The 14,380-nt window shown below is 48.5% G+C and overlaps 1 protein-coding gene and 1 long non-coding RNA gene across 3 annotated transcripts in view; one reads left to right on the top strand and one right to left on the bottom strand.

Moving 5' to 3' along the window:
• Positions 1–14,380, bottom strand: part of LOC125946994 (uncharacterized) — a 36,101-nt gene that overhangs the window by 13,682 nt on the left and 8,039 nt on the right. The gene's annotated exons all lie outside the window — the stretch shown is intronic.
• LOC119457340 (uncharacterized) overlaps positions 7,174–14,380 on the top strand; it is an 11,875-nt gene continuing 4,668 nt past the window's right edge. The window contains exons 1-3 of one of the 2 annotated variants that reach the window (XM_049671270.1): positions 7,174–7,359; positions 9,918–10,055; positions 10,112–10,179. In XM_049671270.1, coding sequence (XP_049527227.1) covers positions 7,337–7,359; positions 9,918–10,055; positions 10,112–10,179 — 229 coding nt within the window. In that variant the 5' untranslated portion in view covers positions 7,174–7,336. Of the gene's footprint in view, positions 7,360–8,282; positions 8,508–9,917; positions 10,056–10,111; positions 10,180–14,380 lie in introns of those variants that run through there. The other variant, XR_007468048.1, reaches the window with a different exon arrangement.

Here is a 14,380-nt window from a genome sequence, read left to right as displayed (position 1 = left end):
AGTTGCCCGTCTTACTGACTCGTTCTTCGCGTAACATCGTGGTTACGACATACGATTCTGTCGACGACTGGACACGGGTAGCAAGCTCCTTTCGCGCAGCCTGTTGGCGACCTGACGGGTTGCCAAAGAGGTCGCGAAGCCGCTCTTTGAAAGTGTCCCAGGTGGATATCTCAACCTCATGGGTGCTAAACCAGACAAGCGGTGTCCCGTCCAGATAATATATCACATTGGCAAGCATGATGGTAGGGTCCCAGTGGTGGCTTCGGCTAACACGCTCATACATGCTGAGCCAGTCGTCGACGTCAACGCCATTTTGGGCAGAGAATGTCCCAGGATAACGGAGACTAGGAACCGTAACGTACGTTGTGGTAGGCACCGCAGGTGTAGGTGGCGACGAGGTGTTTCCATCGGAAGCCATGGCTGAGAAGATGACGGTGTGGCCGCTTCGGAGCTCCGTGGCGAGGACGGGGAACGTTCCACCTCCACCACGATGTTACGCGAAGAACGAGTCAGTAAGACGGGCAACTGTTTACTGGTTGTATTTACAACAGCCGTTGCAGCGCTGACCGGTTAGGTTCGCAGCGCGAGCCCAGCTCGTTCTTCCTCTTCTTTTCTCGAGTGATGGCGCCCGCGCGCCTCGGTCAAACAATCAAATACCACACGCGTGTAGCAATATCACCTTTTCACTAATAGATAAGGCTCAATTTGCTTCCACGCCACGCAGGCGAACTTGATTTCATTTTATTAACTTGCTCTGTATCATTAGTCAGCTGTGCCTCGCTCTTGGAACCCTACTGTTTACTTAGCTGTTTTAAAATTTCATGGGACCATGCAGCCATGTTATTAGAGGAATTGGCTTTTTTCCTGCAAGAGCATTGTACTCCTAATTTCGACCGCTCAATTTTCTTTGTTGCTGCACCTGTTTGAGTCTGGACTGCGCTTTGCTTCTTGCCGAAGTTATCCCTAATAACGTCTCTGATGTGCCGCATCACGTCGAGTCCAGCGAATACGTTATCATATTGACTTAAAGCTGTTTGCAAATCTTTAGTTTGAGCTCCGAGGGCTCTCACAAGGTTCAAGAAACATGTTTCAAGCCTTTCTTTTTTTTGCAAATGTCAGGGAGTTAACTTTCACTTGTGTTTTAGTTTTTCTTGCACTAGTTTGATCGTCGCCACTCTTTTTTCCCAATATTTATTCCATTAAGCAGTACCTACTGTGGTGCAGGTTCTTTCTATATTGTTTCAGGCGGTTCCCAGAGGCGGAGCCTCCAACAACCCAATTGAGGACAAAGCCGTTTGTTTCAAAAACGCACACAGAGTTCTTAATTTAAATAGAGTTAAAAGAAACCCACAAAAATACACACTCAACGAACAATCACAGCAACAAACACAATCAGAGCTAGAATGGTATCTACAACACGCGAGTTCGGGCAGGCCGCGAGTGTGAGTGCACACAACAGTTCGATGTGGAGAAGCGGAGACGAGGCGATTAGAGAAGCGGCGTTGGTTTCACCAAAAGGTCGATGTGGTAGGCGGATGAACGGGCGACTAGAGTGCGGGAGCTCCGGCTTGGAGAGGGCATGCAGGCGGCTTGGCCTCACGGGCAGATGGCGGCGGCGTTCTGGCAAGGCAGCTGCGGTAGAACTCGGTCCCGTAGACCGACTGCTCATACTCTGCCCACGGGCACATAAGTTCGCCGGCCTCGCGCAGCAGTTTGTGATCGGGTGGAGTGGCGATGCCCGGGAATGGGTTGGCAATAGGTCCCGGTCGGGTGAAGTCCTGGTAGCTCGGGCCCGGAACCTGACGGCCTGTATTTATCTCCCGGTCCGGTGGCCGACCTTCCCCTGGTGTCGCTTCGTGGAATTCCCCCCCTCTCTGCTAGTGCGCCTCGCTTTTCTGCCAGTCTGGCCGATTCGTAGTTTCCCGATTGGCCCCTGGAAGCACCGTGGTTTCTTGTGATTGGACCTTCTTCCTTTTATTTTGTCTTTTTGTGCTGCGCGTTATCGTGCCGGACTTTCTTCGACGTCGTTGTCTTCCATTCAGCACGGGATTCGCCTCCGCTCACGCACTCGTTGTCGATCTCTTCTTTTTAATCTCCAACCACGTCATTTTCTCGCGCACTACACACACTAGACCTACCTTCCCTGTGATCCTAACTTTCCGCTTCTCTATGTTCTCAAGACAAGTGCTTGCGTTTGTCTATAGCTTGATATGTTTCCTTGTTCCACCACTGCCACGCTTCTGTCATTCCACTCCAACAATTTTTTAGCCGTGTTCGTTCACCTCCTGCTGCATGGTGTTGAAGAGTTCCTTGTAATCCCATACTGCTGCAGGAAAGGACTCCTTTTTTTTCTCTACGCTTTTTGATACTTCAGATATTTGCATTTCATTTAGTTTTATGTGTTCTGCTTCTGTTGCTTCCTGTCTTACGTCACTGTTCCTTGGTCATATATCGTAATCTGGTCTAGTCGGTCGTAAAACGGTTCTGAGACTGAATCGTAGTCCATATACAGGTGACGATGCATACTTATGAATATACCACCCGCTACACACCCGCCGTGGTTGCTCAGTGGTTATGGTGTTGGGCTGCTGAGCACGAGGTCGCGGGATCATATCCCGGCCACAGCGGCCGCATGTCGAAGGGAGCGAAATGCAGAAAACACCCGTGTACTTATATTTAGGTGCACTTTAAAGAACCCCAGGTGGTCGAAATTATTCCAGAGGACCTCACTTCAGCGTGCCTCATAATCAGATGGTGGTTTTCGCACGTGAAGCCCCATAATTTTTTTTAAATTTCGTCACCCGTTATACACGCGGCGTCATCTAGCGGAGTCGTCGTAGGGACTCCAGGTGGCGCGGGTTAAGTTCCGCAGAGGCCCAGAGGACTACTTTTATCATGGTAGAACAGCACATACCCAGTGACACATACCTATTTACCCGTGTTGACGTCCAATAGATTCACTCAAAAGCAGTAAACAGCTACTGGCACATGCGCGGTACCCCAAGTTCCTATCGAACAGGTTTATTCAACAGCACCACAGACCGAGTGGCTCATACCCATTGCTCCAAGTCAGCATCATGGATGGATGGAAACAACTTTATTAAAATCCGGCTAAGTTTAACGACCCGGCCTCAGGTTTCCCATGAGGGGACTTCGAGACCTTGCCACCTCGCCGCCTCCCGGGCCCGCTGGACTGCCCACTCTTATGTCTTGAGGTTGGAGCTGCGCAGAGCGGCGGCCCACTTCGACGTGAGAGCCTCCGGAGCTACTGCAATTTTCGCTGCTATAACAGGACACTCCCACAACATGTGCGAGAGTGTCGCTCTTGTTGCCTGACATAACTTACAAAGAGCACTCGGGTATTGCGCGGGGAAAATGTGGTGCAATTGCACCGGACTGGGGATGGTGTATGTCTGCAGTTGTCGCGAGACGACTGCCTGGCAGCGTTTCAGTTTGGGGTGAGGTGGGGGCAATATCCTCCTGTCTAACTAGTAGTGCTTGGTGATATCGTTTTATCTGACTAAGCGTTCTCGCGTGTTTCGCACCAGGAGGTCTGAACTCGAAGAGGGTGTCTCAGACTCTGCGCGGTGGGTCAGTTATCGCGCAGCGCTACGTGTCTTCTCATTCAAGTTAGGGGGCCCATCGTCGGTGGGGACGGCGACGTGCGCTGGGAACCACATGATCGCGGTGATATGGAAGTGCTGTCGACCAGCTTACCTAGGATCTGAAGAGCTTCGGAGGAAATACGCCCCCGCGCGTAGTTACGAACTGCGGATTGTGAGTCGCTAAGAACTACGTGGCAGAGGTGGTTGGTAAGCGCAAGCGCAACCTCTTCCATTGTTTCTGGGTATTCCGTGCTGATACTACACGCGTGCGTAAGCCGAGGGTTAACGTCTACGATTACCGCCGTGAACTGGTGTTCTTGTGTACTCTGCCGCGTCTACGAAGCGCGTAGTCGTCTTCCCACAAAAGGAGCGCAGCAGTGCCTTGGCATGGGCCTGGCTTCGGTCCCCGTTATGTTCGGGGTGCATGTTTCGAGGGACAGGGGTGACAATCAGCGCGTCGCTGATGTCGGGTGGAATGGCCTGTTTCTGACCGTGTTGGGCATGGTAATTGATGCCGAGTTTCTGCAGGATGTACCGACCCGTGGCTGTCAGGGACATGCGTTCGAGTTGCGAGGCTCTTTGCGCATCCAGGATTCCCTCAAGCGTGTTGTATACCCCCAGCTGTAGCAGACGAGAAGTGCTCGTGGACTCCGGTAGGCCAAGTGCGATATTATCTTGTGTATAAGGGTGTTGAGTTTCTCCCTTTCGGTGACATTCCAGTTGTGGAAGGCAGCCACATAAGTAATGTGACTGATTGCGAAGGAGTGTATGAGGCGCATGACGCTGTCCTCCTTCACGCCCGTGTTCTTGTTTGTAATGCGTTTGATCAGGCGGGTAGACCCTGTAACCTTGCCTTCGATCTTGCGGATAGCTTCTGCGTTTGACCCGTTGGCCGCTATATGCATGCCGAGGATGCGTATCTTCGGGACTCCGGGAATACCGGAGCCATCTTGCGTATACAGGAGTATTTCCTCACATTGGCGCGATTCGCCGGTAGGCTTAGGCCGGCGGCGCGGGCGGTAGAAGAGCAGCTCCGATCTTAGTGGAGATAGTCGGAGACCCGTGTCTTGGAGGTAGGTTTCTACTGCATAGACCCCTGCGTGTAAGGTGCCTTCTATCTGACTGTCACTGCCCTTGTCGGCCCACAGGGTGATGTCCTCTACATACAAGGAGTGATCGAGGCCGTCAATCTCGTCAAGGTAGGTCGGGAGACCCAGCATCACGAGGTTGAAAAGGAGCGGTGATATGACCGACCCTTGAGGAGTGCCGGCGCTTCCTGGTGCATGTTCGTCGGATGTCATGCTGTCGACCGCGAGGATGATTGTGCGGCGCGACAGGAAGTCTCTGATGTACTTGTAGCTTCGCTCGGCCATGTTGAGTTTGTTAATTCGGTTCAGGATTGCTGCATGTGCAACATTGTCGAATGCTTTTCCCAGATACAGGCCAAGGATGGCCCGGGTGCCGCTAATTGGGTCGTTGATGATCTGGTGGTAGAGCTGAAACATAACGTCTTGAGTGGAGAGGTGTGACCGGAAGCCCACCATAGTGGGTGGGTAGGCTCCAGTGTCCTCGAGGTGGTGGTTGATACGGGGGAAGAATGCATGCTCCATAAACTTGCCAACGCAGGATGTGAGGGAAATGGGCCGCAAGTGATCCAGGCTGGACGGCTTGCCTGGCTTCGGTATCACGACTGCCTTAGAGCATTTCCACGCCTCTGGGATGCGACCCGCTCGCCAGCATTTGTTGACGTATGCCGTAAGAGCGGTGATCAAGACATCATCGAGGTTTCGTAGGGTCTTGTTCGTAACCTTGTCGGGACCGGGTGCTGATTTGCCATTAAGGTAGTGGAGAGCTGTGCAGATCTCTGACTCCTGAAATTCTTCATCGAGCGTCGCGTTTGGCTCACCGGTGTAATCTCCGTGTTGGACATCGGGTCGTTGAGGGAAGTACTTGCCTAACATCAAAGCTTCACAAGAGAAGGGTGCATACCCACTGCCATATATATGATGCTGCATCTCCGACGACCCATATCTCCGCGAAGAAGGTTTTTGAAGAGCGGCACATGCATATACCGTGCCATATACTCAAGCGACCCAAGTTGGCCCGGTGGTTCATTTTGAACCCTGTTACCTCACCACCGCAATCCATTCGACCCACTCGACCGTGAAATACACGTGACCTAGGTTGGCGGAAAAATGGCTGGACACATGGACAACGAAACAGTCAGTCCCCGAAAACCACAGGAAGTACCCAAAAAGTGATAATCGCATTATAAGAAAGTGCTAATCTCGTCGAGGTTCCTCCGCACTAAGAAGTTGTGGCTGTGTTTGAGTGACTGCTGGGTGCGTCAAAACAAGCAAACGTTCCCAATCCATAAATTCAACAGGGAATCTGGGCCATGTGTTTCATATGTAAAATAATTCACGGCATTATCCAGATTCTGGGAATCCCCTTGTAGTGATGCGATGTGGTGGAACAACGCGAAGCTAGCATTTTTTGGTGCCACTAAATGGTTGCTTCAGAATATTTGGACTAGGAAAAGACGTGATGGAAAGCTGTGGCAACCTTAGACCCTAGCGCACCACGAAACGAATTAGGAACAGTAAGTAAATGTGCCGGCAGTCTTCACTATTTCTGTACTTGTGATAGGACAACCTGATTATGACGAGCAATAACTGACGAATGCTAGTGACTGGTGTAGATTGGATGCCCGTCTGCTCTCTGATCCTTACTGCCCTCTTTCTGTCTTTAACATTTTTTTTACATCGCTTTTTTCGCGGTCCCTAACTTGTTCGCGAGGTTCTTTCACCTCCAAGTTTCTATTACTCAAGTATTATTGCGCAACAAAAAGACACGGACGTGGGAAAAGAAGAACACACACCAAGCGCAAACTTTCAACTAAATTTATTGTGTCACTGATTCGGTTTATATATGTGAAGCGGTATAGACTGCGCATGCGCTTACATGGAGAAAAAAGGAATGCGCATTCGTGTCACGTAGTTATGAGTCAAGTAATGCCGCCTCCACGAAACTTAGTTCCTTTTCTGTGAGAGCCAGTGAAAGGAAACTAACGCACTTATCACCCAATTTTGCAATCATCTACGCTTCAGTTATTTCACGGATGAGCTGCGTCCTGCCACGGGACACTATCGTGCAGTCGTCCTCGATAGGTTTGCAGGACGCAGCTCATTTGCTCATCCGGAGCAAATAGTAAAAAATAATCTTGAAGGCATTGCTTCGCTTTACTACAGACGCCGTAAGTGTTATAGCTTTCATGTTTCCAGATACGTGTTGCGAGGTGCACAGATGAAGCCGAACTTGCTGTTTTTAAAGCGAAGCTTTCTATGTCTCACTGATTCGTCCGTGAGCGGCGAAAACACACTACAGGAAAGCCAACTCATACAATGGAACGATCTGCGCATCTGCGCACACAATAGAACAATTTCACACGGCATACGTACAACAGTTTGTATTCGAAGTTCTGCCCATAAGAACAATGGGTACTGCAACGGCACGCTACCCAGACGAACTGTATATATCTGCATTGCAATACGCGCGTCACGCAATGCATTCCCGGCCATCACCATGGGTAGGCCTCGGGTGCAGCCCACGGCAGAAGAGGCTGCCGTACGCGAACGTAAGCGCGAGCGCCATCGTGCCCGTAAGGCCGATCCCTTGTATCGGCAACAGCAGAGCCTCTGACCATCTACCACAGCGATCACAAGGCAATAATGTGCAAGTCGTCGGTGAAAGTGTGAGTGTGTGCGTTTAATCAACGGCCACATGATCTAAAATAAAGGCGCTGCAACTTTACGAAATGTGCCTTCATTCAACTTCAACGTTCAACAAATACAATCCTAATCAAGCAGTCAAATCCCATATGCATCGCATCGGGTCGCTCAGCATTTCTTAGGTTCGTTGCGTGGTCGTTAGCTTTGGACTTTGACTTTGATTCAATCTGCATGGGAGAAAGCTTCGCGTTCAACCATCTTTCTTTAAGAAAGGGGCTTTGACATTTATCTTGAGAAACCAGTCAATCGGCTATGCCAAAGAATATATTAAACGACCGAGACGAATAATTGCAATGTTTTTTGTGAATTTAAGCAAGAGCACAGCAGCGGTAAGTGCGAAATCGTGTTTTAGAATATTAGGAGAAAATGGCCAGTCTCGCTATTTTAGTACCAGCTTTCCCGCGCATACCCGCCGTCTAACCAGAGAGGTGCCGTCGAAGTCGAACTGACATGTGTTTAGCGGCAGATGTAGTATACAAGGATAATATCTGTCGCCGTGACTGTAATATCTTTATTAGCTTGAAAGAGGAAAAGTCACTTTGGCGATAAAAAATTCTACGTGCGGCAACACTGATTTTCCAATGCGATTCGTAGCAGCGCTAACATCAGTTCTTAAAACAGATTCAAACACCCTCAAAAATTTAAAACCTATCCCTGCGACAAGCAACAGGCGCAATGCGGCACAATTTTCTTCAGCTAAGCTGACTCATAGTTTCTGCGTATTCAGCTGGCACCTATTTTTACATGGTACAAGAACGACATATTGTTAACACGTGTGCTCAAAATGCACGTGTGCTCAAGATGGTGATCAAAATGCACGGTACCCAATTTTTTTCGAGAACAGCAAGAATAAACGATGCTTCATCTCTTCTGAAATATCCACGTGCACAATAGCTGAGTTGTTTTGAGGTCATCTCACCGATCAGTGCAATAGCGAGAATTCCTTACTTCACACCGAACCGTAGCTGAAGTTTGTACCTGTGGCCTTATATTTTCAAACCTTTGGATCATGAATAATATTGTTTTTTGGGTTCTCCTGTTTGCCGTCTGTTTGACCACGGTGGAATGCCTAAAAAATCCCTTCAGAAAAAAGGCTTACAATATACGGAAGGTATGTTTTTGCATATTTTATAGCTTGTGATTTGAGAATTCGTTATTCTATTGGCGAAAATGTAATTTTGAAACATTTCTTTTTAAAGCTATATTCTTTAGCCTCAGAGGTTCGGTTACCTAGCTTGTGCGTCTCACTCTCAAATGTTTCACATCACAGAGGCAATAGCTAGCTTGTGAAATTGTAAGAGTTGCGGATTTGACCTAATGAAGTGCAGAAGTGGTCTAGAGAGGTTTACAACGGCTAAAATATACTGCATTTTAAAAATTATTGTCTCTAATGTAATATACCTTCCACACGCGTCGACACTTTGGTTACGTCTCTCTGTGAAAAGAGAGAGTCTCCACGACACTTCGGTTAGGTCTCTCTTATGCAAAGAGAGAGACAGACCGTAGGGAAGGAAAGACAGAAAGGATAGCCAGTGGAAGTACCGAGTTGCGACCTTGTGCTGGGGAAAGGGTTAAAGTGAATAAAAGGCGATAGCATGCCACAGTGGGTAGAAGATTTGGGAAAGTATCGTGGGAATCGAAAGCGAAAAATTCACCTGGCAAAGCTAATGGACGAGGCAGAACGGTAATAGCTAAGTGGCACGACAGAAATGGGACCCCTTCTGCAACTCTGACAATGCAACGCTGGGCGCCGCTAATGCGTGCGCCATACTTAGGCATCCAATACATCCTACCCAGTGCGAGGGAGAAAGCACGCAGTGAGGTGAATATCACGAAATAAGCTGCTGCATGATCTGCAGAATGGATACATGGAGCAGCCGATAATCAGAGCATATGCAGAAGAGGGTGGGCTGAACCGCGGCAGGACTGGACAAAGTGAGATGTATGATGAGGGAGCACCTCTGTGTAGCGCTTTGCTTGGTCCCGTGTTTGCACACTCCTAGCCGTTTTACCTCGAGCGCACTTCCCAGCTCCACTGCAAATTGCAAAAAAAATTTTCGGAAGGAAATCGTCACTCCGAATTGCCGCGATAATGAAACGTCATCATCTTTTATTTGCAATGTGTGATTGTTTCTTTTATTGCTCAAACCACCTTTTTGTAACTTTTACATATATACATCTTCACACTCTCTAGGGGCAACTCTTCGTGCTCCGCCATTTCTTTCTGCTTGAAAGTATAATCATATCTCAAATGCAGCCGTGCCTTTTTTCTGCATACGTTTCTAATTGGAAGTGTGCCTAACTTGGAAACCATTTGTTGAGTGCGCTGGTGATAAATTGACTGAAGGAGCGGCCTCCACGCAGGCTGTACGAACGTAATAAAATTTTTTTCGCGAATTGCAAGCGACAATGTCATGCTTTTTTATTTCTCAGACTTGCCGTTAATAACTAAGCGGAAGCACAGTTACTTAGGTTGGCATAATTAAGAGTTTTGATTCGCATGCCTTCATTTGTTTTTCAGTTTTTATCAACGCATGAACCCATCTGGACTTACAACACGACCAAACGGGCCTAATGTTTGGTGTGAGGTGGGCCTGAAGCTGAATATCACCGATAATTCTATTTTTTTCAAACGATCCTCCTACGACCGCAAGGGAATGTAATATATATATACTACTATTTATTCCTGCAATTTACGCCACATCTTTTTGACAGGACATCAGCCGTGCTAGAGGGGAAATTTACCTCGAGCAGGAAGAAGCACATGGATATTGATAGTCCAGGTAAAGGTGAAATTAAGTGTTCGATATTCTGTTTTTTAGTCGCAGGATAACTAAGCGGTCATTTTGGCGAAGTGCAGCTGTAATTTCACTTATGTGCAGTGCAGGTACTTACAAACGAAGGTATAAAGCACATGAGAAAAATAAATGGTTTCATAGCTATGACGGGAAGCGCAACGTAACGAACAAACGGAGAGATTAAAGGAATGGCCATCGTACAAGCTGTTCCATAGCCTCAATTATAGTTTTGGTGCACGCGCATTCGTTCCAGCGTCGCCGTTCAACTTTCATACCTGGTCCCCTCACATGTCACCTTATGCTAATGACTATGATGATGATGATAGCCATGATTTATCATTTTTATTGGCATAACTGTTCAAAGGGCGCGGTGACAAGCAATCACCTAGCCTGGTTCGTCCATTCATGTTTCACGACATCTATCACAGCCTAGCATTCCGCATATGTCTCTTTGATCTTTTCTCCATGGAAACCTCTATGTCTACAATTGTTTCACCGACTTTCGTGCTATCAATCTCTTCCTTTCGTTTTTTCCGCGAATATATTAAGTTGTTTTTTCTTATCTCGACTGCCGACCAGTAAATACTTATACGCGCTTTAAATCCTAGTGCTTCCGGATGGGTGTCGTTGCCTACGGGTATTGCTGGGAGAACATCTACGCATTCCATTACGATGTTTGATACCTTTTCGGACTTAGCTACAGGAGACACATGCTTGATTCAGTTGCCAATATTTACTCCGGTGTGTTTCGTTTCCTCAAGCAGCTAGCTCAGGCTAGGTACAGCAAAAGCACTGCCCTTTGTGTTAATGTACAGATTTGGCCGCCTGATTTACTTTTGTCGCATTCGTAAATTCTCATGCTTTTTTTGTATTTTGTTTGCATCCAATTCTTCGCACCTGTTTCTACTAACTCTTGTTTTTTTTTTGTTGACTACTGGTGATTATATGCACTTTCAATAGTACTGTACCTGGTTTCCAAACGTATTGACCTCTTCTTCCAAACGGTGTACACGCTTTTCAAGTACAGATATTTGTGCACTTTAACCACATATTTCTTTTATTACATGTACCTGCGCCTTTCTTCAAAACGTGTTTTACACTGCGCTTCTGTGACTTCAAAGTACAGCCCTAGCCATGTCACCCTGCACAGCTTCCTGTGTTATACTACCGTGAGCTCCCCAATGACATTAGACTAACCACATTTGCTATCCTTTTAAACCCGACAGGATCACTGATTTTAGGCACAGAATTGAAGTTGCAAACAACAGCATTGCCACTATTACTCCTTTCTAAATTACTGGGAGCACCTCATATTTACTGTAACCCTGAAGTTCTCTACCTTTTATGATTATTCCATTCCGCTTCCCTTTCATCCTCATATTACATTGGTATATGTTTGAGTAAGTGTTTTCATCGTTTAAGTTAACACCCAGCTATTTATATTGCTTTACTGTGGCTATGAACTGTTGTTGATCTGATGCCATGGCATTACGTGTCTCTCCAAAAAGATCATTATTTCCGATTTCTTTGAGCTAATATCTAAGATTTGAATACGTCACTTCATTCCCCCACGTATCCGTAAGTCTCTGTAACTCTCTTGCATTTTCTGCTAGTAGCATTAATCATTCGCATACATCAGCCTAGTGACCATCTGTTGAAGCTGTTGCCCATTACGAATGTAAGATAGATCAAAACCTTATTCACAGCTCTCCAGGCGTATTTCTCTGCCAATAAACGGTCACAGGCCAGCGCGGCACACGCAGCACAGTCACAGCGTAAGCTGGTGGAACGGCTCAAGAGTAGGTCCAATTTCGGCACCACGCACAACAGGGTTTTCGCGGCAAAGTCTCTTCGCCTCGTTCCGATGAGAACGGTCTGAACTGTCCGCCAGGCGTCGACGGTGAACCGCGGCTTGTAATGCTATCTGCACAGCAGTATGCTGAACCCGATGATGCCTGGTTGTAGCCGCGCACGTAGCTCGACAATTCGCTTCTTCATGAGCGGTTCGTACCTTGCGAGTACGAAGAGGTATCCAGAATACGTGGCACACATCTCACATCCCTTGATCCGTGGCACGGCACGTTATTGTTTTAGTTGATCGTGATGATCTTGATTGTTTATTGGAATCTTCAAAACGGACTGATGACAAATAGTCACCTAGCCTGCTTGAGTTAACCAGGTCCAGTTACATGCAGCATGCAACTGCTATATGCAACTTGCATGTCGGGCACGCTGCGTTTGCAGGCGCCTTAACTAGTTGGCGCCACCATACTGGCGGAGGCTCGAGATCACCGCATTGATTGCGTGCCTCGTCTGAATCGCATCTCGTCGTCTGCACCAGCGTGCCTGCCTAGGGCTCGCTTATATGGCATTTTCTCTGCTGCCTGTTAGCACGCGCTTGCGTCGCTCAGTGGTAAAGTATTCGACTCCCGCGCAGCGTGCCGGTGTTCAATTCCGGCGGGGACTGTTGTACATGCTGCCATCTAGTGAAAACGGGGAGACATAGTTCACCGTGACTGCGCGTGGTTGGTGATCCGGCAGCGCGTGCTCTTCTTCTAGAGATAGAACACGTCTGGGAGACCATTACACGTGTGCGTAGTGACTCCTCGTCTGGCCGTCTCGCTCTTCCCTCCTGGTGACAACATGGTGTCAGAAGAACATGTTCTACCAGCGGACATCGGCTACTAGTCCTCCTCCGTGCGAAGGACGATGCCAGCAAAGAAACGCCGATGAGCTTCTCCCTATACGCACATCTCGGTACTCAAGCAACGTGACCCTTAACGTTCGAGGCCAAAGCGTCCTTTCGTAATTAAACCGCCGCACGCCTTCAACTTTTCGTCGCTGAACGATTGGCCGAAGTGGAAACAAAGATTTCAACGTTTCCGAACCTCTTCAGGGTTGAGTGTTAAGCCCGAGAAGCATCAAGTAGACGCGCTACTCTACATCCTGGGCGAGCAAGCCGAGGAAATCTACGCCACTTCTGCTTTCTCTGAAGAGAACTCCAAGAAATTCGATGCAGTCGCGGAGCAGTTCGACAAATACTTTATCCTGCGACGCAACGTAATCTTTGAACGAGCCAGATTCAACACCAGTGTGCAACAATACGGTGAATAGGCCGAAGATTTCGTTGCTGCGCTTCATACACTTTCAAAAGACTGCGATTTCGGCGCTCTTCGAGAAGAGTTCGGGCGCGACCGCCTCGTAGTTGGGATAAAAGATAAGCAGCTATCCGCGAGGCCACAGCTCGACGCAGACCTCACTCTTCAGAAGGCTCTTGAGTCCGTCCGCCAGATCAAGAGCGTCTGTCAGCAACAAGCCGAGCTCCACCACTAAGTGCCATGTGTGAAGAAAGTTGCGTCCGCTCCCCAATCCACTTGACGTACTTCGAAACAGGGCGAAAGCGGCAGCTATTCACGTGGGGTAAACTAGCCATCTTCATCCTCCGGTAAAAACAGCATGCGGAAACCATGCCGTTGGTGCGGTCAAGAGCGTCACCCTCGTGCTGTGTGCCCTGCATGCTCGGAAGTCTGCAGGAATTGCCGGGCACGACGCCGCTACGACAATGGGACGCTCACCGCTTCTGTTGTTACAGTTCCTCCTGTTCGGGCTGACCTGCCGTCCTACCGTTCTTCTTGAACATGGCTCCGTGGGTGTGCCGCGTATCTTGGACGCGCATGCGTGGTCTTCTTGGACGAACCCTGTCAACGACGGAATCATGGATCTACCTCAGACCATGGGGGCGCCTGTGTGGTATGCCACACCAGCTTTGGCTGACGACGGAATCACCACCGGGCAATGCGGGCAATGCACCGGCACGAACATCGGATCCGGCGCGGGATATAAAAGCCCGCCACAACCGCTATCTGCTGGGCACGACGCCGCTACGACAATGGGACGCTCACTGCTTCTGTTGTTACAGGTTAGTTACCTGGACAATTCCAGCGGTTTTAAGTGTAATAATTGCAGTCTAATAGCGGTGTCGTGCCCAATTGAGTTCTGTGACAGTGTCAAGCGTGCGCGTACCGCATTGTGCGACTTCATGCTTATTTCTGTGTCTCGTTGCGACTGATGCTGTCGGGGGATGTCGAACTTAATCTTGGACCTGAAGATTCCGTGTTAGACATTGTACGCAGGATAGAAGCAGGCGAAACTGCAATTTGGTGGAACTTAAGAGGATAAGAATAAA

Source organism: Dermacentor silvarum, chromosome 7 (assembly GCF_013339745.2).
Source record: "Dermacentor silvarum isolate Dsil-2018 chromosome 7, BIME_Dsil_1.4, whole genome shotgun sequence".
In the NCBI taxonomy this organism is placed as follows: Eukaryota; Metazoa; Arthropoda; class Arachnida; order Ixodida; family Ixodidae; genus Dermacentor; species Dermacentor silvarum.
This window is presented reverse-complemented; position numbering and strand designations above follow the sequence as displayed.